We start from the raw sequence: 27,777 nt of genomic DNA on the forward strand, positions 1-27,777 counted from the left end.
CAACCTTCCGTACATTTTTCCACACACCGTAGGCTGGTTCACACGATCTAAACATACGGATCATTCGCCAGGTAGTTGCTTTAAGAAAAACAAACGATTGAGTTTACGTCGTTGAGTCATCAACGAATACGGTAAGTTTTTTCTGAAATTTTGATGATTTAAGAATTCTGTAAGTTTTGTTACCCAGCAATGGATAACATTTCACTCAATTCACAGCATATGTGTTTGCTAGTGTCGAAGAAATCAATAATGATGGTAAATAAATGATTTATCGATACTTCCGGGTAGATAACTAAAACCAATAACAAGAAAGAAAATAATTTGGCAATATTAAACGGCGTACGAATAAGAGTGGGCTACATTACTTAGCCAGCTATATATCATAACAACAGCACTGTAATACCTCCAACCATCGCCGCTGTATTACGATTTAGCAAACGCTCTTATCCACAGGGACTTACAAATATATATATATATTTAAAAAAAGTTTTAACAGTTTCTGTTAGAGCTAACGATAAACTAGCTCGTTAATTTGAAACGTATCTTATGTGCAATTTTTTTTACGAAGAGCCGTGATGTGTGATCTTATTGTTGTCCACTTTCACGCCTATATGGGTTTCATATGTAACCCAGCCCAGTGGCTAAAGAGTGAACTGCAACGCCTAATTGCAAAAAGAACCTGAAATCTCGTCCAACCAATTGTCAGTCAGTAGTGAAAGCCCAAAAGGAGGCCCTTGTTCTCTGGAAATATAAAGTCAATACATTATTTTAACACAAAAAATTGAACATTAATCCCATCCATTCTATTGTCTCCGCTGGGTCTGATTAAAAATAAAATATTCCTAAATTTGAATTTCAGTGGATGCAATGTGCCTCCTCGTATTGCCATAAATTACAATATGACCATAAGGAAACTCTCCATCCTGGCTGGATCATAAAGCTAAATGCTTCTGCTTTGGGGGTGGTGTAATGTTGTGTGGTTTGATTATATTGTAAAGTCCAGGCAAGTCGTCTGCTGCATTCAAATGTACTAAGTGTTATACTAAGTATTTTTCTCTCCGATCACTGTCTGCTTCCCTCTGTAGCTAGCTAGCAATCTGTTTTTCTCTATCCACCTCACTAGATCACAGCTGATCTATCTCTCTCATTAGCTAGTTAGTAATTATATCCTTCTACCTCACTTCGTTATGAAGTCTCTCTCTCTAGCTAGCTATACTGCACTTCTAGCAAACTTGAAAAGCTAAGACATAAATCGTTGAATAATGTGAATGGAGAAATTGGTGGATAAGCATTGATTCAGACATCCCACCTCTACTGGTAGCACTGGGAGTGTAACTAGGTTTTGGCATCAGCTCCCTGATACCCCTGAGAGGTAAGTCGTCTCTCGCAAGTCAACAGCCTTCATTGGAAGTGATGTTTTTAACGAATCATAACAAAAAACTGGAACACTGGCATGTTGCCTTCAAATATTCGACAGTGAACAGTAAACAGCAGCAACACTGACCCATTTGTTTCAGGATTTTGTGTTAACTTCTTAATTATTTTATTAGCTCAAGCATATCTTGATCTGACATTTGCTTAAGTACCAGCTACAGCTGCAGGCTGGAAGGACATTCTGAAGATTTTACTGTGCTCAAATACAGAAGTGAACCAGTGTAGTTTATAGAGCTGTCAGAACAAAGATAACTGGTTGGGGGAAAAACAAGAAACCAGGACCAGAGTTGTGCTCCCCTTTTAATAGTACAGCAAAACAAAAAGTATGAGAAATCCCACTCTGTGAATTGGCATGTGCATACATAAGACTACATAGAACAACATATAAAAAATTGAGCAGAATTTTAATAGGTGGTTTTGATAATTGGATTATTAATTTTGATTCAAAGGTAATCCCTTGAAGTCCATGGCCATGAAATCAGACTCCGGCATCTGGAAATAGCATTCTCTTAAATTATTGCTTTTATCGTTCACTGATTCAGGGTGCACTGCTGTAACACCTGCAACACGTTGTGTAAAAAATGTTTTTAAAAAACCCTGTCTCGATCGGGAAAATCACTAGGGACAGCAAAATAAATAGCAAGGCAGTCCCCTAACCCAAAGAGGGCTGAAATTGACACCCCAGGTTGATGATTATGGTATTTTATTGTCCAATAACTGTCTGCAACAAGTCAAACAACTGCTAATACTACAGTATTGATATTGTTAAAATCCCCCTCTGGGCGCTCTAAGCAATCAATCTGTTCTTTTTACACAAGCTAGCAAATGTCATTATTCATTATGTGTTATTTCCATTGAGCTGAAAGCGTTTTCAGGAACATTTGAAAACAAGCACTTCTTTGTACGTAAATAGAATTTCAATGCAAAAAGTGCCATTTTTATTTTAAAAAAATGCAACTTCTTTCCTTACAAACAGTGAATAAATGATCACAATTAGATATTCCAACACAGAATAAATTATCTAAAGCTACTACCTGAAAAAATCAATCCTCTCTATGAATCTACTCATCATGACTTTTGCTTCTGTTTGGACACCCCGTATACTTTACAGTAACCTTACAGTCTTGTGTGCTTCAAGCTAATTTACATAGCTTTTGAACATAGTTTACTGCTTTCTTCTAACTGAAATTATGTTTTGGCTATTCTGCTGTCTACCCAGTTTCTTTCACTTTGTGTTTTTGCGTAGTGTAGGACTGGAAGCTTAACACACTTTATCACTTGTTTATTAGAGCTTCGTTTATTGGTAAATGCTTGTATGAAAGACACTGCAGAAGTGATAAAGGGCACTATATTTTTATAAATCGTTTATGATTTCATATTTTTATTATTTTCCTCCTTGTGGTCTTTCACCCTGATGTGTTCAGGAGGCTTCTGTACCTCTTTGATGCTTCGCCAGTTAGAGGAAACTCCTGGCAGTTTTTTTTTACCGCACTGGACACGTCTAAGGTGAGAGGTCTGCACAGCCAAATTTGCTGTTATTGTAAAGAGCAATGCCTGCTCGCATACGGACGTGTGTGTATGTGTGTGTCTGCATGTGAGGCTGTTGGTGAAAGGCATGAGTTTCCTCACTTCACACTTCATCTGTGCAATTCCTTGTAAGCTTTGATGACTAATATAAGGGGTTCAGGGAGGCCATGCCTCATTTGATATAGCCTCAGTTTGCATATGCAAATTACAGCAGCCGGCTTCCTACTTACAACCCTGATTTACAGCAGCCTGACAGCTGAGCACAGGTCAGAGTGCACAGATGAGAACCATTACGAACACATTCTGAAGCTCTCTGAAAGGACATCTATTCACTGAAATGCAGGGCTTATTCAAAAGAGAGAATGGGTAAATAAAGAATATTTGTTTTGTGGGGTTTCGGAAGGTACCATTCACAATGGAATTAGCTTCTGGAAGTGGAATATGGCTGCAAAAAAAGATATTCAAAATATTCCAATTTGGAGAGGTTTGATGCCATTTGGAGAGGTTTTGGGGACACTTGGGCCAACCTTTGGGGAAAATGCGCGACCTCTCCACCTATAGGAACACAGGTGAAGTCTAGGTGAGGCTATTTACCCGGTCTCTATCCAAGTCACTGCTGTTTTGACTCTCCTGAAGACGCAGTAGCGTTGAAACGTTGGTCTTATTTGTATAATAGATATTTAAAAAGAAGATTTGTGTGCTCCAGTGCCTTCCTCTGGGTTAGTCCTTCTAAGGGAAGTGACCCAGAGTGTCTTTGCTGATCTGTTTGTCTACTACTGAGAGCACCGGTATTCTGAATAAGCTGGCTGAATCATGAGTGTGTCTCTATAATTAAACAAAAAAGTTGTCTTTCGGCTGTCCATACAGTGGTTCTGTGTACGGCTGTTCCAGCTAGCTTTATGCCATCAACATCAAGAGTCCGACACTGAATGAGTTGTATTTGGATGGTAAATATGTTTGCAATAGCCCGTTAAAACCTGCAGACAAAGAATGTGCTTCGCCATGATTATGCCGATGTTGTTATGCTGGACTACTGCCCCTGCACAGGCTTCTCTGGCCAGTATTCAGTTTCATCACTTTTGTGGTGTATCAACCACTTATTGGATACAAGGCTATGACTTACTTGTCCATTTTGAAACATGGTTTTGTGCCTGACCAGAGCACTGGCAGCAGCCTATGCAGTTACACTGGTTGTCGCATGGGAACTCCCGCATTCGCTTGCGTTACCGTCCTCGTTCATCTCAGCCAGTGGAAATGCGGGCCAGTTCAGAAAAGGTTTACTGGTTCCATGACTCAGCGCCGATGCTGTGTCAGTGTCAGTGGAAAAGCCGTAAGAGAGGAAGTAAATGCATTGAATGGACATTGCAACAAACACGTCAGCGCGAAAAGGTATCAAATATGACATTTCTTAATAATTAAGAAATTAAGGATTAAAGCTTTAAGGCTAAATCCCTTCCCCCGTTTCCCTCCAGGAGCTGAACTTCTGCATGGCAGGAGTCTGTCTGAGACAGGACACTGAGACAACACTACCAGAGCTCACTGAGCAGCACAGGATCAGACAGAAAGAAGAGGAACTCAGTGGACTACAGTTTGTCCACATGGCAGAGTCAGAGACAGAATGTGCTGCAGCAGGACTCAACACACTGGAGCCAGAGTGTGTTACAGCACACAGTGGGGTCAGTGATGTACATCACACACACTCATCACTGATTAAAACAGAAACTGATCTGGGCTCCACCCACATGGGAGATCTTAAGACAGAGACCCTCGACAGTACAGAGCTGGGATCTGTAACCCATCTGCATCCTGACCAAATCAAAACGGAGACTGATGATGGAGGATGCCTAAAGGCAGAACACATCAGTGACTTGCTCAATATTGAATGTGTTGATGTTCAATTTGATCAAATGAAGTGTGATTCCAGTGAAAGTTTAGTGAGTGATCTCATGAATTGTGTTGATCACACAGTCCAAACTGAACCATGGCAATGTTCGAGAGAGCAAAATGCAAACCCTAAAAATGAAGAAATTCACCACCCAAACCTTTTGAATTTCTTTCAAAATAAGACTATTTATAGCAACAAAGGTGAAATTTATACAGGTGAAAAACCCTACAAGTGCCCGCAGTGTGAGAAGTGTTTTAATTGGAAATCTGCTTTAATTAGACACCTGAGAATTCATACAGGTGAAAAGCCCTACAAATGTATTCAGTGTGGGAAGTCCTTTAACATGGTATTTAATTTAAATGTCCACAAGAGAATTCACACAGGTGAAAAGCCCTACAAATGTATTAAATGTGGGAAGTCTTTTTCTCAAAGGTCTCAGTTAAATAACCACCTGAGTGCTCATACAGGTGAGAAGCTGTACAAGTGTACTCAGTGTGAAGCATGTTTTCGCACAAAATACATTTTAAATAGACATCTTAGGATTCATAAAGGTGAAAAGCCATACAAGTGTACACAGTGTGACAAGTGTTTTCATGTGAATTCTGCTTTAACTGTACACATGAGAATTCATACAGATGAAAAGCCATACAAGTGTACACTCTGTGAGAAGTATTTTAAAACAATATCTTGTTTAGCGGCACACCTGAGAAGTCATGCAGGTGAAAAGCACTACCAGTGTTTTCAGTGTGGAAAATGCTTTTCTAAATCATCTCATTTAAATACCCATCAGAGAGTTCATACAGGTGAAAAGCCCTACAAATGTTCTCATTGTGGAAAGTGTTTTTCCACAACATATGAATTAAATGTCCACCAGATAATTCACACAGGTGAAAGGCCTTACAAATGTGCTCAGTGTGGGAAGTGCTTTTCTCGAAGAAGTGCCTTAAATCTCCACAAAATGATTCATACAGGTGAAAAGCCCAACCAGTGTCCTCAATGTGGGAAGTGTTTTCTTTCAAAAATTTACTTAAAAAAGCATCAGATAATTCATACAGGTGAAAAGCCATACAAATGCACACAGTGTGGGAAGCATTATTTTACAAAATCAAATTTAAATTTCCACCAGAAAATTCATTTAGGTGAAAAGCCCCACAAATGTACTCACTGTGGGAAGTGTTTTTCCCAAATAAGTGGTTTAAATACCCATAAGATGATTCATACAGGTGAAAAGCCCAACCAGTGTCCTCAATGTGGGAAATGTTTTCTTTCAAAATCTAATTTAAAAAAACACCTGAGAATTCATACAGGAGAAAAGCCATACAAATGCACACAGTGTGGGAAGTGTTATTGTACAAAATTTAATTTAAATGTCCACCAGAAAATTCATTCAGGTGAGAATCCCTGCAAATGTTCTCATTGTGGGAAGTGCTTTTCCAGAGTATCTCATTTAAATGTCCATCAGAGGGTTCATACAGGTGAAAAACCCTACAAATGTACTCACTGTGGGAAGTGTTTTTCCCAAATAAGTAGTTTAAATTGCCACAAGATGATTCATACAGGTGAAAAGCCCAACAAATGTCCACAGTGTGGGAAAGGTTTTAATACAAAATCTCTGTTAAATAAGCACCAGACTATTCATACAGCTGAAAAGCCTTATAAGTGTACACAGTGTGGGAAGTGTTTTGCTATTAAACCTTATTTAAATAAACACCTGAGAATTCATATGGGTGAAAAGCCATAGAAATGTTCTCAGTGTGAGAAGTATTTTTCTTGGAAAAGTACTTGAAATCTCCACAAAATGATTCATGCAGATTCATTCAGCCACAAGTGCACACAATGCGGGAATATAGTTTTGTTATTTAACAAAATCTAATTTAAATTAATGTTCATTGAGAAGAATGAAAAGAACACTGATAATTTATACAAAAATCTCTTCATGTTTTTGAACACTTGAAAGTCCTTGACATTCAAAGCCCTTTACGTGTTCTCATTGGACGGTTTGGCATTCTGGTTGATGTAAATCCTTACATTTTCACTATAGTGTTTTCATGTGAAAGTCTGTATATGTTTTCATCATAGAAAAATTAAAAATCCCAAATCTGGTTAGTAGTAACACCAGAAAATCCCGTCACAAACTAAATTAGTATAATTCACGTGGGACGTTTGCTTAACAGTTTAACAGTTGTAGTGAATTAATTTTCTGATCTGCAGTTCTGTAGTCAACCTGTCAGCCTAGTTCAGAATAGCACAGTGTATAGTTCTTACTGTGGTATTTCTTGTGGATCATATTTTGGACAAGCACCTGAAAAACGGCACAATGACTGGGGCTAACTGGGATCCCACTTCCCTTTTATATCAAGGACTTATGAACATTTTATTCTTAAAACAATTTCCCTTGTATTCTTACGGCTGATGTTTTCTGATGATGAATTTTACACCAGTGTAATTTGTATGAAAGAAACAATGTGAAAACAATAAAACTAGATATACTGTAGAAAGAAGTATGGTAATGTGTGTTGCCAACTTGTATTCTTGATAGCATTGGCCTCTTCAGTTATTTTACTGCAAATGTGGAGGCTGTAATATGTACCAGCTAAAGCTGATGCTTCAGACTGTATTATCTCAGATGAGTTGAGCATCTTTGTTTTATTCTTTATTCTTTTTCTTTATTATTGTCGTGTGTAAAATAATTTTACATTGTGAATGTACACATATAAAGGTCTTCATGCCATGGAAACTTCTGTATAAACTCTTATGTCATTTACTGTGCCACTGTTTTCTCATTTACTTCACCTGTTTGTAAATGTAGGTTAAATCCTGATGTATGTAACTCAAATCATTAAATATGCTGTGCCCTCCAAAAGTATTTGAACAGTGTAGTGAAATTTGTTATTTTTGTAATATATGTTGGGTATCTGGGTTTGAGTTTTCTAATCTACTGGGCTGGTTATAGCAGTGTAAACATCGTAAAATCTGAAAAGCATTAGCCTGCGAGGTAATTAGTCACTAAATTTTAAAATGGCATTTAAGGAGTATGTCATTCAAGCAGCCTCAAAGGCTGGAACTGGACCTAACCTTCCAGTACTTATCAGAATGGGACAGATCCGCTTGTAAGGAGGAAGCACAGTGAGCCAGCACAGTTAGCAGTATTTCAGATCCACATCCGAGGCTCTGTATACTGTGTTGTGAAAAAATATTTGCTCCCTTCCTGATTTCTTCTATTATTGCATATTTGTCACACTGAATGGTGTCAGATCTTTAGACAAAATGTAATATTAGACAAAGGGAACCAAACAACAAAGTATGTTTTTTAAATGGTTTTATTTACTGTACAACCGTGTAACCCATGTGAAGATGTCATTGATCCCTTAAACTTAACTGGTTGCACCTCTAGTCGCAGCAGTAACTGCAACCAAATGCTGCCTATAATTTGATATCAGTCTCACATTACTGTGGAGGAGTTTTAGCCCACTCTTCTTTGCAGAACCTCTTATTTCATACAGAATGGTAGGTTTGTGGGTGGCACGGCAGTGCAATTGGTAGCGCTGTTGCCTCACTGCAAGAAGATACTTGGTTTGAATCCCAGCTTGTGCCTTTCTTTTGTGACTTCTTGGATGACTTGTTCGATCCTTGGAGAAATTTCGGCTAGCTGGCCACACCCGAGAAGATTCACCACTGTTCCATTTGGAGATTATTGTGGTGTGGTGGAGTCTCATAGCATCAGAAATGGCTTAATAGCCCTTTCCAGACTGATATATTTCAGCAACTTTTTTTCCTCATCTCTTCTGGAATTTCCTGAATTAGATTCATCAAGCCTGGTTGTATTCAATCAGCGGAATCGAATTATTAATTAAATTTGATTAATTGGTTGATCGAGTGACTAAGGGGTCTTTTTCACATGGTGATATGGGTGCTTGATGACTTCTTTCATAAAATAAATGAAATGTTTTTAAAAATTGTATTTTATGTTTACTCAGTTTCCCTTTTTCCAACATAACATTTTGTCTAAAGGTCTGAAAATATTCAGTGTGCCAAATGTGCAATATTAGAGGAAATCAGGAACAGGTCAAATACTTTTTCATGACACTGCATAGTCCCTGTGCTACCGTACTTCCATACTCGAGAGGGTGTACTCCCAAGCATTGACTGGCGTGCAGACTCGGGCGCATAGAAGCATGTGGTTTCATACACAACCTATATGTTTATGGTAGCCTATTAAGCCTAGGTCCTGGCATAGTGCCACAGTAACAGTACCAAAACATAACTATCATACACAATTTCAGTTTAGCTTTATATGTAGCTGTCTTCGCAAGTCAACTACGTTACCGTCATAGGTTTAAATGTAATTATAAGATCAATTATTAATGGGAGTACTTTGTCGATGGTATGGTTCTAATATCAGGGGGTTGATGCTAAGAGTTCAAAGGTACTTGCCCCTTGAGCAAGTAGAGCAGGTATGGTGCTTGCCTGAATGTTGAGTCCACTGGTGCCAAAATAATACTGTATGATGCCATATAAAAAAATGTTTCTGGTTAGCTTTCATTTTTACAGAGTTTATTTATTTATTTTCTCCTGCAACACTTTCGCAGTACCATTGGAATATAGTATGGAGGATATTTTTCATATACTGCTCATCACATACTAAAAAATCTGCACTAAACCGTAGGCAGCACGTTATTAAACAGTACATATTTTGAGGACACAGTAGTTAGGCTGTTTTGGACACAGCCAAAGCTAACATTTTGCTGGCCTAATCCCAACTGGTTGATGAGTCAAAAAGTGACATAATGCGGGTAGTGTGGAGTTCGAAATTCTATGACGGTGTGCAAATCAGCACACCTGCCTACTCCTGAGTGTGCAAGTTGAGTATACTTTAAAATAAGTACAACATTTTAGAAAATTGTACTTAAAATGTAAGTGTACTTAAAATATCTGTATGAAAAACTAATGCTTTCTGTAAGTATGTTCAGGAGCATACTCATGAAGTAGCCAAAATTAAGACTTAAACAATGCAGCTTGACATCGTATTTCATTAACAAACAAACACAGGTAGCTGCAGGGAATTAAAATACCAGTGATGTTGCGACTGAATTTAAATGTATATTTTTAAGGATTAAGATTTTGTGGCAGGTAGGAAAACACACATTTATCTGACTCCATTTAATTTCAAAATCTGTTCAAAATATGTTTAGGAAATTTTGTTAGAAAGAGTGGGGAAGGGTTCTATAGAAAACATGATATGCCCAGAGATAACCAGATGCGTATGCTTTGGTGCTATCCATACCTGGATCTCTGTGTCCATGACTGGCACCAGCCACCCCTCTGGATTAGTCCCAGAGGTTGGGGGGGGCTTGTTTTTAAGTTGTGAGACACCCAGAGCTCTTAAAACCTGTTACAGGTACTGATGGCATTGGCTTCAGGATGACTCGGAGATTAAATATCGTGAACTCTTTTGCTAGAAACTCAAGAGGTCTGAAAATTGTTATTCAGTATTCTGAGGTCTCTTATGAATGACTTTCATTCTACTACTAGAAACTCTGAAGTCTGAGACTTGTTACACAATACCCAAAGGTCCCTCCTAACTTGGAATCTAGTGTTAGTTTAGTGTCTGGTATCTGAATCTAGTGTTAGTCTAGTGTCTGGTGCCTGAATCTAGTGTGTGGTCGTGGTCCTTCTATGATCCATGCATTTATGTGTGCACACATCTATATATAAAAATATTTTACTTCGTCCTCCATACATACTCGGGATGGTAAAGCTTAGTGTGCCTGTCTATATAACACGTATCTCCTGCATTTTATTTGATATTTACATTCCACCACGTTTACCATATCGTCCATCATTATTTACATGCACATGCATATAATCCTTTGAGTCCATAATGTGGCTAATGGTCAACCAGGTTTCCGTCGTTTGAGCCGTTGATGCCTGTCGGAGCTTTTCACAACACGAAAACAGACCATGTCTTGCCCATCTGTTCCTCCTGGCCAGGAGTGTTGGGGTAAGAAAGGTTGCAAGACTGTCCCTCGGGTTATGTTGTCTTACTGTCTTTCCAGCTTCCTTTTATGACCTTCCTTGTCTTGTGGAATTCTCCTTCCCAGCCACTGTTCACAACCTGTGGAAATTTGCGGCCCCAATCATGCACAGCAATGGAATTTGGTTACAACAGTCAAAATTTAACCTTACATGTGGCTTGTTTACTTTTTATGGTACACCGCACATTGTTAAAACTGACCTCTCTGTTTACAGAATAGTGTTGAAACTGTTTATTGTCGCTCCTGACTGAGTCAGAATGTAAAAGGGTTAATCCAGTTGATATTCAGCATGATCATGATTGTCACCATTAGCTAGCTAGCAATCCATAGTTATTAAATTGGTAATTCAGCTGAGATCAATTAGCTAGCTAGCTAATGGTGACTAGCTAATTAGCTAGCTAGCTAATTCAGGAAGCTAGCTAGCTAGTTGATGCAGCGATATAGCTGAATAGAATGTCTTTGTTAACTAAATAGCATGCATAGGTTACTCTTCTATCATTTTCAACCAAATTATTAAGTAATGCACATTATACTGTTGGAAGCAAAAGCTATTATATAAACTATTATTTTACTTTCCCTCCAAAATGTTACTGGTCATCTCCAGCAAAAGATGGTTTTGTTGAAAGGTTGTTGTTCATAATCAGCTAATGTAGGTCTATTCCAGGAAAAATTAGCTTTTTTTCTGTTGTCTTATTTTAGAGTAAAATTATTTGTACTTAGTACAGCACTGAAGAAGAGGTAAGCTACCTAGCTAGCGCACACATTTCATATTGAAAACAAGTTAATGCATTGTTTTTCAAGAAAACACAAAATTAGAGTAGGACTCGATACAGCACTGTCTACAAGTCTGTAAATGCATACACTACGACAGCTGTTCGAGGGAATATTGCAAGGTGGGATTCAGTGTGAAGATGGCTAAAAGAATTTGTCAGCTGCTGCAGTGGGACCTGTTTGATTAAAACCAAATTCCTTCCCCTGTTTCCCTCCAGGAGCTGCACTTCTGCACACCTTTGACCAGCAGCATGATGCAGGCAGGAATCTGACTGAGCAGCACAGGATCAGACAGAAAGAAGAGGAACTGGAGTCTGTCCACATGGCAGAGACAGAGTGTGCTGCACCAGGACTCAACACACTTCAGCCAGTGTGTGTTACAGGGCACAGCGGGGTCAGTGATGTACACCACACACACACATCACTGATTAAAATAGAAACTGATCTGGGCTCCTCCCACACTGGGAATGTTAAGACAGAGAGCCTAGACATAACAGAGCTGGGGTATGTAACTCATCTATGTCCTGACCAAATGAAAACAGGGACTGATGATGGAGGACACCTTAAACCAGAACACATCAATGACCTGCAGGATATTAAATCTGATCCATTGAAGTGTGAATCCAGTGAAAGTTTAGTAAGTAATCTCATGAATACTGTGATGATTGAATCTGGTGCTGCACACAAAGACCAGACTGAACCATGGCAATGTACAGGAGATCTAAACCCAAACTGTAAAAATGAAGAAATTAATGATTTGTCTACCCAATGTGGGGACTTAAATCGTGACTGTGACAAAAACAATGACGATACTTTGACCAGGATTGTCCAGAAAAGTACAAGCCATAGCATAAAACATATACCAATGATACTTAATTCAAGTATACACCCAAGCCTTTTGAATATAATTCAAAACAAGACAATTCCTAGAAATAACAGTGAAATTGAAACGGGTGAAAAGATGCACAAGTGTACACAATGCAAGAAGTGTTTTAATACAAAATCTGAATTGAATATGCACCAGAAAATTCATACAGGTGAAAAGCCCTATAAGTGCATGCAGTGTGGGAAGCATTTTCGCCAAAGGTCTCATTTAAACATCCACCTCAGAATTCATACAGGTGAAAAGCCATACAAGTGTACACAGTGTGAGAAGTCTTTTCGTACAAATGACATTTTAAATAGACATCTGATAATTCATACAGGTGAAAAGTCGCACAAATGTTCTTTTTGTGGAAAGTGTTTTTCCACAGCATACAAATTAAATGTCCACCAGAGAATTCATACAGGTGATAAGCCATACAAATGTTCCCAATGTGGGAAGTCATTTTCCACAATATGTTATTTAAATGTCCATAAGAGAATTCATACAGGTGAAAAGCCCTATATATGTTCTCATTGTGGGAACTCTTTTTCACAAATGTCTCAGTTAAATAACCACCTAGGTACTCATACAGGTGAAAAGCCATACAAGTGTACACAGTGTGAGAAGTGTTTTCGTACAAATGACATTTTAAATAGACACCTGAGGATTCATTCAGGTGCAAAGCCATACAAGTGTTTGCACTGTGACAAGTGTTATCGTGAAAATAATTCTTTAACTGTGCACATGAGGAATCATACAGGCGAAAAGCCCTACAAATGTTCTTACTGTGGAAAGTGCTTTTCTAAAATGTCTTATTTAAATGTCCACCAGAGAATTCATACAGGTGAAAAGCCCTACAAATGTTCTCAGTGTGGAAAGTGCTTTTCTAAAACCTCTTATTTAATTGTCCACCAGAGAATTCATACAGGTGAGAAACCCTACAAATGTTCTCATTGTGGGAAGTGTTTTTCTACAACATCTAAATTAAAAGTCCACCAGAGAATTCATACAGGAGAAAATCCATACAAATGTTTTCAGTGTGGGAAGTGTTTTTCCCGAACAAGTGGCTTAAATGCCCACAAGAAGGTTCATACAGGTGAAAAGCCCTACAAATGTTCTCAGTGTGAAAAGTGCTTTTCTAAAACCTCTTATTTAATTGTCCACCAGAGAATTCATACAGGAGAAAAGCCCTACAAATGTTTTCAGTGTGGGAAGTGTTTTTCCAGAACAAGTGGCTTAAATGCCCACAAGAAGATTCATACAGGTGAAAAGCCCTACAAATGTTCTCAGTGTGGGAAATGTTTTTCCCGAACAAATGGTTTAAATAACCACAAGAAGAGTCACACAGGTGAAAAGCCCTAAAAGTGTCTACAGCATGTGATGTATTATGTGAACAAATCTAACCTAAATTTCCAATGTCAGCATGTGTAACATACTGTGGAAGGATTAGTATTACAAAATTAATTCAGGTAAACAAAACCCTTTCAATGTCCTTAGTGTGGGAAGTGTTTTTCCCAGAAATGTAATGTATGCAGCCAACAGAGAATTCATGCAGTTGAACGGCTTTTCATATATACTTTGTGTTTGAATTGAAAAAAATCTCTTTTAAATGACAAACAGAAAGTTCATACTGGTCAAAAGCCTCGCAAATTCTCATTGTGTACTTTGTACAGAAAGTTTCTCGTATTCATCCAAACTAGAACACCTGAGAATTTAGAAGTATCGCCTCATTTAGTTTCAGAAAACATCAGAAAATTCTTGCAATGAAAAGCCTTTGTACATGTATTCTGTGGAAGGCTTGTCATCCTGCTTAATGTAAATCTTTAAACTACCTTCATATGAATGTCTGTATATTAATTGTAGAAAAAGTTTCAAATCCTACATCAGGTTAAAAATGAACACAAAAAAATTAGAAATTTGAGAACTCGTAAGTATAATGGATCATTATGTGCATTTCAACATCAGAAAATTCCACCTGAAACTAAATGTGTATCCCACGTGGGAAATTTGCTTACCATTTAAAATAAGCTTGCAAAGTCATTTTGGCTAAAAGCCTCTGCCAAATGACTAAACTGTGAATTATGTTTCTACAGACTAAAAGGAAAAAAACCCTACAAATGTATTCACTGGGTGCAGTGTTTTCCCCATAAAAATGAGTTCAATTGCCAAAATATAATTCATACAGGTGAAAACCCCAACAAATGTCTTTTTTTGTGGGAGGTGTTTTTCCAAAATATCTCATTTGGGTAGGCACCAGAAAATTTCTACATATGGATAACTTGACAGATATACTCATTGTGGGAAGCATGAAAGAATCCTTCATGTGATGTATTTTGAGGGAAGTGTTTTAGATGTTTTAGACAGAACAACACAACTAATGGAGTGAATAAAAGATGAATTTTTTTGATAATCATATTTTAGATAGACATATGAAAAAAAAAAAAACTGCACATGGATTGGGATACTCTGGGATGCCATTTTCCATTTATAACAAGTGTTTGTGATTGTTTTGTTCCTTGTAAATGTAAAAGGTAATTAATTGGGAATTGAATGGTGATATTTTGTGATGAAACTGAAACCAATGTAATTATCTTGAAAGAAACAATGTGAAAGCTGTTTGGAAGTACTGTAGACAGACACGTGGCAATGTATATTACAAGCTTGTATTTTGAAAATTCACTTCACAATTGTTGTGTATTAAATAATTTTACACTACGAATGCTCACATAAAGACCTATCATTTTGTATTTCTACAATAATTTTATTTCAGAAAAAGGGTGCACCTGATGGGAAACTGAATATATGATATATCCCATAACACAGAATGGCTGAGAGTGCACATTTCTTGATTGGAGGATTTAAACCAGTCAGAAGTGGTGGCTAGCCTGCTAGCTACATGTAATTACTTATGTCACAGTCGAGTGCAACCGATTGTTTGTATCGTTCAGAAAAGTTATCCAGTTATAACTGTTCTATTGTCTAGCAAGCTGGCTGGGGATAGTCAGTAAGAAAGTTCGACACCTAGCTCGTGAAATAGTTATTTAGTTAGCCAGCTAAACTTCTCACTGCACTTCAGTCTTGCTAGCTTGCGTAGCTTTTTCATAAGCTAATGTACAGTCTTGCTGAACGCTTCTATAAAAATATCAACTGCCTTATTTACACCTTTAAATGTTATAAACCATGTTAGAAATGGCCTTGTTACAATAAGTCACTTGTTTTCTTACACAAACTCCTGTAGTTCTAGCCAGCAAAGTCACAGTTTATCAGAAGCTTTCTGGCCGGTTAACGTCATTGCTTGCGTTTAATGTGATCTTTTACGTTTAGGTAACCAGTGTGCATGCTCTAGTGCAGAAAGCCCACTGTCAAACATGGCAGCCTCCATGAATTTGCGACATGCGCCATTGGGCAGCTCCCATAGGAATCCATGGAACCGGTACGCGAAGGTTGTGTCACAACCAGAGACTGTAAAAAATCACAACAAATTCCATCCCCCTATTCACTTCCGGGGTTAGGTTTCCGGTTATGTTCCCTTAATGCGTAAGTTAGCGTCAACTTGACTGCCTTGCATGCGTGGTTTCCAAGCGTTCTCTACTGGTTGCTAACGACAGTGAGCGATCGCTAGTTAGCTGGCTAGCTAGGAAGAGAAGCTTTCATAAAAGTCTAAGAGAAGCTCTTCCAGCTAGCTAGCTAGTGATCTGTCTCGCTGGCTATCTATTTATTTCTCTTGCTAGCTAGCGATCTATGAAACTTGCTAGAGAGATTTTTTAAAATATTAATTATTGTACTCACTGTTTAACCTAATTTACATACGCCATTATACAAGCTAAGATACACAAATGCCACACATACACAAATTTGTGTTTTGTTCATATTTTTATTGTTTGTTGTACTCATGTTTTTGCAATATGTACGTCATGCCAATAAAGCTTATTTGAATTAGAATCTTTGGGCAGTGAGATCCAACAACACACTCCCAAGAACAAATGCAACAGAAAAACGCTGCATATCCAGTCAACACAATGGAAGTTCTCCAGAAAATAAAAAAAGATTTTAAAAAATTAAAGAGGCTACATAGGCCTTAGGTCTTTTACAATATTATAAAAGAGCAACAGATTTACGTAGCTAGCGTTGGCGTGCTTGAGACTTTGACTTCCACAAGAGCTTGCTAGCAACAACATTGTGTGCCAGATCTTGCATTTAACTCTAGCTAACGTTATCCGTAGTGGTAGCTAACTACTTTCCGGGAGACCCGAGTGATTGCATTTAGTTTTCGCTCCTCTACATCGTCTCCACATATGATAGGATACTTAATTGATCAGCGAGGGGACATTGCATAAGAGGAAGGTGGAGAGAGGTGAAAAGGAGAGCAGAACACATAGTTAAACACCCATATACGTTACTGAAAAGTAGAACACTTTAAAAAAAAAACTTATTTAAATAGTTAGGAAAACAAAATATCCACTCTCTCTGATGTAACCTCGCCGACCTTGCAAACTCTCCTTTTATACTTTTTGTTGTTGTCTACATTACCATAGACATATATAGCCTACATAGACGCGGAATTTGGATCATACGTGAACGTCGCCGCCATATTGGACTAGGCAAGACTGGCCTGAAAACAAATAGAAGTAAACGGGGGAGCTGCGGCTTTTCTGGATTAAAAGCACTATAACGTTTACATTTCTCAACCGATTTCAAGGATTCGTTTTTATATTCAAGGGTTTATGATCTACGTGGAGTACAAAAAAAAGTTTTATCTCCAGTTATTTAGAATTTCGATAGTTAGGCTATAATCGCTACTAGACGCTCAAGAGAGGAGTGTGTACCATGAGCTGAATTACCTAGATGACTTGTAGTGCCTGAGTAATGGGTTGGCCATAGGAACGTCTACCAAATTTGGTTGCTCTAAGACTCATGGTTGCTGAGCCTCAGACACTATTAGCGGAGAGACAAAATAATAAATAATAATAATAATCCTAACAGATACAATAGGGTTCCACTAACTTAGCTGCTTGGATCCCTAATAACTGAATATAATTTTATTATTAATGGCATACATATAACGTGATTACATGACACAGTACAGTCACTGATGGAAATTAAACTTCGTAAACATTTGGTAATATATTTTAAAACATAACGGCAGACAGTCAGCTTACCTCAAGTTCGTTCTGCAATCGTTCGTTCGGGTTGATGGGCTTTTGAGCACCGGACTGTCAATCACACTGTAAACATCACAGAACAACTGAACTCTATGGTTTTGGCTCCAAATCGAGAACATGGCCGCGCCCGCTTCAAAACGTGTTTTAGAGACTCACGGAGAGTCAATGGGTGACGTCACAGTAGCTTTGTCCATTTTTTTACAGTCTCTGTTTGAGTCTGTCTGTCTCTATGGTCCCAGTTCTATATTCCCAAGTTTTTGTCATTTCCGCCTATGTCAAGCAAGCCAACTGCAGACTCGATGCTACTACGGTGCATTAAATAAACGATAGAGTTGATGTCATTAAATCATCAACGAATAGGCCTAAGGGAAAGTTATTTTTCCATAATCTTGATGCTTTGAGAATGCTGTTAATTTTCGGCAACCTTAAAATCGGATTAGTTTTCATTCATTAATGTTTGCACAATATTGACTATCCGTTTTCTCGTATTGCAGTAGGCTAGCTGCTAAACACACGTGAGTGTACATTTCATTTCTAAAATTTCATAGCCTACTGGTCCAACATTAACGTTAGCAATTTCTCCGTGAATTGGTCAATTACAGAGTTAACGATGTCGCTAAATAATATAGCTACGATGTCATTACCTTGTATGTGCGACGGTACGTTGTTCTTGAAATTATTCCGTGAACATCTTTAAATTCTAGAAATATATGCTGAATTGTGTTGCATCCTATCGCCTGTTCTTAGGTATAGCCTACTGCTGAGTAAATAATTTATTTTCAGTTAATTATTCACAGTAAGAAGGCCCCAATCCTTTAATCAAGCAGTCAATTTGCTGTCTGTGTCTTCCTCTTACTCGTCTTGGTCAGCTAGCTCAGCTCATAAACGGCTCATAAATGTTTAGAATGTCGTCATCTGGGGACTTAACTGATTGACGAGTGAGTGTGAGTGACAAGAAAACTTCTAGGATCGGCGTTTGTAGCTGGCTGGTTATTTCTGTTTGCTGTGGGTGCTTAGGCGGCAGCCGCCCCTAAGGAAGCACCGAGGTCGAGTATGGAGAAATTACAAAATTTAAAGAATGGATAGAAGTATGAGAAAATGAATAAATAAAATAATTAAATTGACCCAGTATCATTTAATGGTTCTTTATGCATTTATTTGCGTGTTTTTTCTGTTCTGTATTTATATATTTTCTGTAGGCGATTCGTTTTTTGTAGCTACTTTTCTAAGGGTGAAGCTTGTAGTAGCTAGGGTGGCTGATTGGTGATGCAGTATTGTAAATGTAGCCTAGTTTAATTCCTGATACATAAATCAGAGCATGAATTGTGCAACACGGTGTCTTCCAAAAGTATTGGAACTAGTATAGTGAAATTTGTTCTTTCTGCTATCCCCCATTTTTCCAGGAAATTTTAATTCAGTAGCACCAGATAATGCACATAGACTATAAAAAGAGGGTACAGGGATATAGAAGGTGTTCAAATTTGGTCTGGCTTGTTTTATTGATTGAATTTTGGCCTTAGAGCCTAACTAATAAGGTTAAGTCTTTAATGCTTTTAAAGGTGCAGTGTGTAGAATTTAGTGGCATCTAGCAGAACAGACGTGGCAGAAATGGAATATAATATTCATAAGTGTGTTTCAAATAGTGTATAATCCCATGAAAATAAGAATTGTTGTGTTTTCGTTACCTTAGAATGAGCCCTTATGTATCTACATAGGGAGTGGGTCCTCTTCCACGGAGGGTGCCATATTGCACCGCCATGTTTCTACAGTAAGCCCAGAACGGACAAACGGCTCTAGAGGGGGCCTTTTACAGTCTCTGGAGAGGGCCCTTCAACTTTTTTTTCGCGTTTTAAATTTTGGTGGGTGGCGCAAATGCACCGGTTGGAAGACGAAGAAGAAGAACAAAGAAGAGACTGAGTGGTATTGTCTTGGGCAATCCGTTTGTGAAATATGCGCATTTGTGATGCCTGGGTAGCCTTAAATTCCAAAACAGCTGTGCATAATACCACACGTTGTTTACGGCGTTGTCGCACTTTTTAGTACAGTCTGGTTTGATTGACAACCCACTTATTCAATAGATGAGAGTATAAACTGTCTAATGATGTATGTCTATGTTTGCTTTTGGAATAGCGTTTTATTGGTCAGTATAATCGAAAGTTTTGTTATCACCGTATTCATTTATGCATTCACTCTGCTAGCAGAAAAGACGCTGCACCTGACGAAACATCAACGATTTTTCGTAATTTCTTGGAAAATACTATTATTATTGAGGACTTCTGGGCATAGCTAAGCCATATGTTTCCTGATAGACGGACTGTCTCTATCTTATTGAAAACGGGTAAGATTTCATCATTGCTATGTAGGTATTACTGCTCAAAATATTTATGTTATTTTTGAAATTGAGTGTCTTTAAATAGGTTAGTGGTATTTTATAATGAGAATATTTCGCATTGTAATGTAAGCGTTAGTTATTAGTAGTGTAATAGTTTTTGTGACGCATCATGTCTTTCTATGATTTACCATGCAAAGCAGGTAACGTTAGCAATAAAACGCTACCACAGTGCGGAACAATTAACAATCATAATCGCTATCATATTTGTAAGCTATGACCTATAGTTTGTAACTAAATACAATTTATAAATCTATCAAGGAACCTCATCACTTGACACTTGGGTACTCGATGCTGTCGTAGATGATGACATAATTTTTGGAACTTACAGGCGACTGTAGCTTATCCTATGTCATTGGAAAGGGAGGGGTGAGGGGGGTATTCAGTTGGTTGCAATCTGCAACCTCACCGCTAGATGCTACTAAATCCTACACACTGCACCTTTAACTACAACCTCCTACAACCTCCTTACATGCTGATTGGCAGTTTATAGGCATCAGCTACTTTTCTAACCTCCTACCAGGTAGTAGGAGATAGGTAATAAAATCTGAAAAGCATCAGTCTGCGAGGCAATATTTGACTAATTACCTCCCTGGGGGGGGGGGGGGGGGGGGGGGGGGGGGCGTTAAAGTGTACTTTTATTTTGCATTTAAAATTGACTTTTATTTTGAAACTCCATCTATCGATTCGTTTTGCGGCGAGTTTCCGTTCATTCACAAACCTCTTCGAAAGTTTACACGCTTTTTGGTTCGCACAATCATTCGCCACTGATTATTATATTACGTTAAACAAACGATTGATTTTGAATCATCAGCTAATAAGGTAAGCTTTCACTCCCATAATCTTGATTATTTGAGTTGCGTTTTGTTTACCAGCAAGCTTCAATCGCTTAAAGCAACTTTTCATTTACTAATGTTTGCTTAAGATATATGTTTGCTAATATGACCTGCTAAATGCACGTGATGGTGGAGTTCATTTTGAAATTTTCACAGCGTTCTGGTCCAAATCGGTTAGGTTGCAAATGCAAAGCATTAAACGTGTCGCTAAATAATACAGCTAGTATGGCGTTACCTCGTTGGATCGACCTCAATGTTCTCTTTAACCGTGGAACATGTGGAAGTCCTAGAAATATGCAAAACTGTTATATAACCTGTATTAGGGTTCTTTTTTCTGTTTGACTTGGTTTGCAAGATATATACCTGATTAATTGGTACTTTTACTATTATTATGCAATGACTAGAAATTGATGGAAAGAAAAATTATGGTAACGTGAGTTTCATGTGTCAAAACAGTTGATATGTAGTTAAATATATGATTGTTATGATTTACAGAATGTACAGTTTAGATATTTTGGATAGATTTGGAGACTCTCTCTCTATGATCTAAGATTTAATTTCAAACTGAAGGAGATCACTTAATTTTTGCCAGGATAATTGCATTTTTGTCACATTATTCCTATCTAAATTGTGAATGTAAGATAGTATTGTAAATAAGTGGCTTGCTACATGTGTCTTGCTTCATTTAAGCCATTTTCCAAGCATCTGGAGTGATAAAGCCTTAAATAGAACACCCCCTAAATGGGTGAGGTTTTCCCCACCCGTTCTGGGACAAATTCATTAACCGTCATTAAATGTCTTTTTAATCTCCTCATATGGGCTTAAAGTTCAAATAATTTCTTTGAATTTCTGTGATGGCTTTGTGGTGATGAGTGTAAACACTCAAAAGAATACGCTGTTGAAGTTAGAAGTGGCTATTAAAGTCTTGTTTTTAAATTTCACCTGAGGCTTGGTGTCACCCAGCGAGGGAGGAAGGGTTTCCCCCACCTAGTAATGGAAGAGTGCCCCCAATGGTCAATCAGGCATCTGTGGGACTGCCGAGTGTAAAAAAATGTCAGCTGCTGCAGTTGGGCCTGTTTGATTAAGACTGGCCACTTACACACTGGCAGTTTTCGGGAGTGACGACCGTATGAACTGATGAGAGTGAATACAGTTGTATACACTGAATACACTCCCTATAAACTATACACATTTAACAACAGAAAGTAAATTCATTATTTATGTAGGTACAAGTAACAGACGTGTTCTTGAGAGCAGGACAGGAGAGTGACATGTAACCATAGCAACGTTTACTTTGGACAAATATGGTGGCTAGTTCGCAAGCAATTTTAAGTTCTTTTGACAGCTCTAGTAACCAGAGGCGTGAGTTTTTATGACAAACTATAATGAATAGAGGCACGGTATGCTTTTTCTCCTCATCAATTTAGCACTCATGAGTATGGCTTTTTCTGTAGATCGTAGCATTTTGAAATAATTTTATAGGCCCTTTGGTTTGGTTTGTTGTGTCTCATTTTCTCAGTTTTTTTAAAATTCCCTCCTCTACCCAGATACTTAAGTAAATGGTTTCCTGTTCTATCCAAAGCAACCCTCTACCTTGCGCCATTTCTTTTGAACAAAGAGGAGTTGTGTGTGGCACCTTATGTCACCCCTTACGGTTCTTGTACACACTGCACAGACCATGCACAATCACAGTGAAATTTTATAGTCCATACCTTAAAATTTTAGATCACGATTGCCGTTGTCACACTCCTCTATAACCAAACTGTCTGAGCTTAAGAGGATTAAGCACCCCAGTGAGGAGTGACATCTGTATTTAGCTGCACTGCGTAACTAAATCCTTTCCTCTGTTTCCCTCCAGGAGCTGCAGTTCTGAACACCTTTGAGCAGCAGTATGATGCAGGCAGGAATCTGTCTGAGGCAGGACACTGAGACAACACTACCAGAGCTTACTGAGCAGCACAGGATCAGACAGAAAGAAGAGGAACTCAGTGGACTGGAGTCTGTCCGCATGGCAGAGTCAGAGACAGAGTGTGCTGCACCAGGACTCAACACACTGGAGCCAGAGTGTGTTACAGAACAAAGTGGGGTCCGTGATGTACACCATACACACACATCACTGATTAAAACAGAAACTGATCTGGGCTCCACCCACGCTGGGGATTTTAAGAGCGAGAGCCTCAACAGTACAGAGCTGGGATATGTATTACATCTTCATCCTGACCAAATCAAAACAGAGGCTGATGATGGAGGATATCTTAAACCAGAACACATCAGTGACTTGCAGGATATTAAATGTATTGATATTAAATCTGATCAAATTAAGTGTAAATCCAGTGAAAGGTTAATGAGTGATCTCATGAATACTGTGATGACGGAACCATGGCAATGTGCAGGAGAGCCAAACCCAAACTGTAAAAATGAAATTAATCTGCCAACCCGATGTGAGGATTTAAATAATCAGTGTGACATACAGAATGGGAATAATCAGACCAGTGTTGTTCAGAAAAGTACAAACAGTGGCAACAAACATAAACATTGTAGAATTAATGTAATAATTGAACCCATGATAATTAATTCAAGTATAAATAAAGGTGACATAATGATCAATTCAATAAGATCTCTTCTCCAAAATCCATTTGAGAGGAGAACTTTGGTGGAGAAACTACAAGTCAAAGAGCTTGGCCCAGATCAACCTGACATCAAAATCAGACAACAGGCTAGCGAAAAAGGTAGAACGTACACGCGAGGTTTCTCCCGTAATTGGTACAACAGAAAGGCTTGGCTAGCTGGATGCAGTCATGTAAATGCCGTATTTTGCTTCCCATGCTTACTTTTTAAAACGAAGGGGACAGATACAACATGGACTGTTACAGGAGTAAGGGACATGAAACATTTATCTGAGAAGATTAAGAAACATGAGTGTACCAGGGCACACATGGAGAATACGGTCAAGCTAGCCATGCTAGGCAGAGTTGACATAGCTACGCAACTGGACGAACGCCACAGGATTGCGGTGAGGAAACACAACGAAGAGGTGGATAAGAACAGGCACATTTTATCAAAGATAATTGACTGTGTTAAATTCTGCGGAGCCTTTGAGCTGGCCTTGCGCGGCCACAATGAGACCGAATCCTCAGACAACCCGGGTGTTTTCAGGGGTTTAGTAGATCTTGTCGCCTCACTAGACAGTGTGTTGGAGGAGCACCTTAAGACAGCTACCGTTTTCAAAGGCACCTCAATGACTGTGCAAAATGAACTTTTGGACTGCATGCTGTCAGTTTCTAAAGATTACATTCTGGAGGAAGTAAAAAATGCCGATTATCTTGCTATTAGGGTAGATGAGACAACTGACATTTCCACCCACTGCCAGTTGGTGCTTGTGCTGCGGTACATCGACATCCATAACAACGTCCAAGAGCGTTTTTTTGAGTTCATCCCTCTTCAGAATGCGACCGCTGACACAATCGCCACAGCGCTGTTGGAGAGTCTTAGCACTGTCCTCCCCGAGGGACAAGAGAGCAGACTAATCGCCCAGGCCTATGACGGGGCTGCCGTGATGAGGGGAGCCACAGGTGGAGTGCAGCGTAAGGTAAAGGATGTCTATGGAAGTGCACACTACGTCCACTGCTATGCGCATCAGCTGAACCTCATCATGCAGCAGGCAACTTCACACATCCCCAGGATCAGCACTTTTTTTTCAGACCTCGGTGGATTTGCTGCATTCTTCTCCTGGTCATTGAAGCGAACCACCGTGCTTGATCAAGTGGTGGCACGCAGACTTCCCGGAACTTCAACAACAAGGTGGAACTTCAACACTCGTGCTGTTAACACTGTGTACGAGCACAAGGACGACCTCCTACGGTGTTTCCAGACCATCAGAGACTCTGGTAACTTTGATCCTCCAACTGTCAGAGAGGCGGGGGGCTTTGTGAGAATGCTGGAAGATGAGGATTTCTGCTTTTTCCTGGCATTGTTTCACAAGATCATGCCACACGTGGACCTGCTGTTTAACCAGCTGCAGAAGAGGGACATCAACTCTGTCTACATCACAGGAATCATCCAGAGGTTCACCGACAGCATGCAAACGATCAGGTAAATAATTATTTATCATTGGCTGAGAAAATGCTTATTATGAGAAAATTGTTTCAATCTTAAACAGTCTGTAAAAACATAAATCTGCATGGCTGAACACACTAGAGCAACTCATAAATACTTGTTTCAACATTTTAAAGACAGTGAATAGGAAATCCAGTTAGGATGATAAGGTAGATAGTTTATTAAACACAGTACACAATGACAGACTAAATTTATGTCTCCAGTAGGTTAGTTTCTGAGACTGTAATTGTGGATGGTAACTTGTGTTTTGGATCAGGGACTCCATTCCTTCTCTGCATGGGGAATACAGTGGATCTGTGAAGCAGCAGCCAACAAAGAAACGGAGGACACTAGGACAAGAAGAACAACAGCGTTTGGCTACAGAGGTAAACTGTAACATAGTTCTGACACTCAATTAGGTGTTTTTACTTATTTTATTATTTATTAATGTGTGAAGATATGTAAAATTACCCTCTGCTATGTATCACTGTCTGCCACCTTAAATTCCTGTGTAATAATAAAAGAGTTATACATTTTTTTTTAATACTGCCATGTGATAGGTTCCATTCACCACACAGCTACTGAGGAAGTGTTCAGATGTGGCTATTTCACATTCCTAATATTAAGCAGTGAGCTGTCCTCGCTTGTCACAAAATAACATGCTCATCTCGTAAGAGGATACTGATGACATTATTTAGACTGAGAGGTGTGAAAATTTAATTCTGCCGTTTACTATGTGTACTGCCCTGTTTCTTTTAAAAATTATGTACCATTTTGTAGGTATGTGATACCATTTTGAGTCATGCCAAGGAGCGGTTCTCTTTCACCAAGCACCTCATCAGTGCCACTCTGTTGCAAGGAGACTTGTTCCCAGCACACACCGTAAAGTTCCCAGATTCAGCACTGGAAACCGCAGTGGAGGCCTACCCCATGTTGAACAAGGCCAAGCTCAAAACAGAACTATCCCTGATCTATGAGAACGATGAGTTCAAGGCTTGCAGTGGTGCACTGACTCTGTTCCAGTTTTTTATGGAGAACAACCTTCAGGGCTCGTTCACTGAGACTGTCAGTCTTCTCAAGATTCTCATCACCACACCCATGACAACAGCAGAATCAGAGAGGTGCTTCTCTACCTTAAAGAGGATCAAGACCTTCCTGAGGAACACCATGACACAGGATCGCCTGAATGCTCTGGCTATGCTCTCCATGGAGAAAAAACTTATCAGAAACATTCCTGACTTCAATAATAGGGTCATTGAGAGGTTTGCCACTCAGAAGGACAGAAGGGCAAAATTCCTGTACAAATAAGATGTCAGACACGCAAACACACACACACAGAAGTTCCCCTGACCCCATTTTCCTTTGTATATAGCTACTGAAACTGACTGAATATGGCAGAGCCCCACCCAGAATATTTTTCACCAGCCGCCACTGGTAACATTTGTGCAGTTGAAAAACTCTACAAGTGTGCACAGTGTGAGAAGTGGTTTCCTATAAAATCAGCTTCATATGCACACCTGAGAAGTCATACAGGTGCAAAGCCCAACCAATGTATTCATTGTGGCAAGCATTTTCAGCAGAAAAGTCATTTAAAAATTCACCTGAGAATTCATGCAGGTGAAAAGCCATACAAATATACACAGTGTGGGAAGTGCTTTTGTGCCAAATCTGATACAAATGTACAGAAATGTGTTTCAAGAAGGTATGCTTTAAATAGACATCTGACTATTCATTCAGGTGTAAAGCCCAATCAGGGCCCTGACAATGTTGGAGCCCTAGGTGAGATTTTAGATTGGCGCCCCCCCCCCCCCCCCCCAATCTGTGCCCAACTCTGAACACTAAACACCACTTAATTTTTTTATACTTTAATGCAAGAAATTAAACATTGTAAAACAATATCAATAAGTAAAGTACAATATACAATAAATAACATAATAATTATAGGGCTGTCAATCGATTAAATTACATGATATGCTGATTAATAAAATTAATCACAATTAATCGCATATCAATATTTGCTTGGAAAAGCCCCCAAATGAAGATATTTCAACTCAAAAATATTACATTATTGTGGCATGAGTAAAACATTGAATGGAAATATCAAAAGGGGGCATTAGAAATCAATAAATTGTTTTATTTCCAATCATTTTTCCTAATACATGTCTTTTTATCATTGAACATAAGCGTCACTTAGCCTAAAATTTGGCTGTAACAGTTTTTAAATTTAAAAAAAAATAAAAAATATTTAACATAAGCTTATCACTTAAGCACCGATGTGGCCATAACAGTCTTTAAAAAAAAAAAAAAAAAAAAAACTATTTGACATACTATTTACATGCGCAACTAACGCACTGACCGGTTGGAATTGTGCAACGCACGGTGTCAGACGGGGTGCGTTCGTAAATTCACTCCGGTGGTGTCAGTGGCACCCTGAGTGCTCTCTTGTCGAGCCACACCGACTGCTCCTGAAGGGCCGGTTTGTCAGTGTCGGAACCACATAATGGCTGACAGTGTGGCAAGATGCAATGGTTGGGTTATTAGCGACAGTACTCTGTTGACGCCACTAGAGGGAAAAAAACATTCTCTTGCGGCGCCCCTCTGCCATTTTGCGGCAGGGGCGGCCCGCCTATGCCACTGGCCACCCCTGAGCCCAGTGAATGTTTTCAATGTGGCAAATGTTTTCGTACAAAATGTGCTTTAAATACACACTTTAGAATTCATACAGGTGATAAGCCATACAAGTGTACATATTGTGCTATGTGTTTTAATACTAAATCT

The 27,777-nt window shown here is 38.8% G+C and overlaps 5 protein-coding genes and 1 long non-coding RNA gene across 8 annotated transcripts in view; 4 read left to right on the forward strand and 2 right to left on the reverse strand.

The window, feature by feature from the left end:
* Positions 1-7,712, forward strand: LOC118219959 (zinc finger protein 260-like). The gene is made up of 2 exons (XM_035403489.1): positions 1-131; positions 4,434-7,712. Exon 2 carries the CDS (start codon positions 4,449-4,451, stop codon positions 6,585-6,587), a length of 2,139 nt encoding a protein of 712 aa, XP_035259380.1. The 5' UTR covers positions 1-131; positions 4,434-4,448; the 3' UTR covers positions 6,588-7,712.
* The window catches only part of LOC118219963 (zinc finger protein 708-like), a 235,537-nt gene that overhangs the window by 174,006 nt on the left and 33,754 nt on the right, over positions 1-27,777 (forward strand). The window lies entirely within an intron of this gene.
* Positions 1-27,777, reverse strand: part of LOC118220427 — a 426,649-nt gene that overhangs the window by 37,289 nt on the left and 361,583 nt on the right. The gene's annotated exons all lie outside the window — the stretch shown is intronic.
* On the forward strand, positions 7-15,196 carry LOC118219971 (zinc finger protein 2 homolog). 2 transcript variants are annotated; one of them, XM_035403525.1, is made up of 2 exons: positions 7-131; positions 11,871-15,196. In XM_035403525.1, the coding sequence occupies exon 2, from the start codon at positions 11,975-11,977 to the stop codon at positions 13,877-13,879; it is 1,905 nt and encodes a 634-aa protein (XP_035259416.1). In that variant the 5' UTR covers positions 7-131; positions 11,871-11,974; the 3' UTR covers positions 13,880-15,196. The 2 variants fall into 2 exon arrangements, with proteins under 2 accessions (XP_035259416.1, XP_035259417.1); XM_035403526.1 differs by lacking the exon at positions 7-131 and adding an exon at positions 4,584-4,637.
* Positions 9,384-18,685, reverse strand: LOC118220036. Its single transcript, XR_004763898.1, has 3 exons — positions 18,324-18,685; positions 17,677-17,742; positions 9,384-10,961 (listed from the first exon to the last, which is right to left on the reverse strand). It is a non-coding gene; the product is annotated as an uncharacterized LOC118220036 (long non-coding RNA).
* Positions 17,940-26,499, forward strand: LOC118219945 (zinc finger MYM-type protein 1-like). 2 transcript variants are annotated; one of them, XM_035403455.1, is made up of 4 exons: positions 17,940-18,194; positions 22,763-24,996; positions 25,277-25,385; positions 25,780-26,481. In XM_035403455.1, the coding sequence occupies exons 2-4, from the start codon at positions 22,796-22,798 to the stop codon at positions 26,305-26,307; spliced, it is 2,838 nt and encodes a 945-aa protein (XP_035259346.1). In that variant the 5' UTR covers positions 17,940-18,194; positions 22,763-22,795; the 3' UTR covers positions 26,308-26,481. The 2 variants fall into 2 exon arrangements, with proteins under 2 accessions (XP_035259346.1, XP_035259347.1); XM_035403456.1 differs by lacking the exon at positions 17,940-18,194 and adding an exon at positions 20,692-20,890 and having other exon boundaries at positions 25,780-26,499.

This window comes from Anguilla anguilla, chromosome 2, assembly GCF_013347855.1.
Source record: "Anguilla anguilla isolate fAngAng1 chromosome 2, fAngAng1.pri, whole genome shotgun sequence".
In the NCBI taxonomy this organism is placed as follows: Eukaryota; Metazoa; Chordata; class Actinopteri; order Anguilliformes; family Anguillidae; genus Anguilla; species Anguilla anguilla.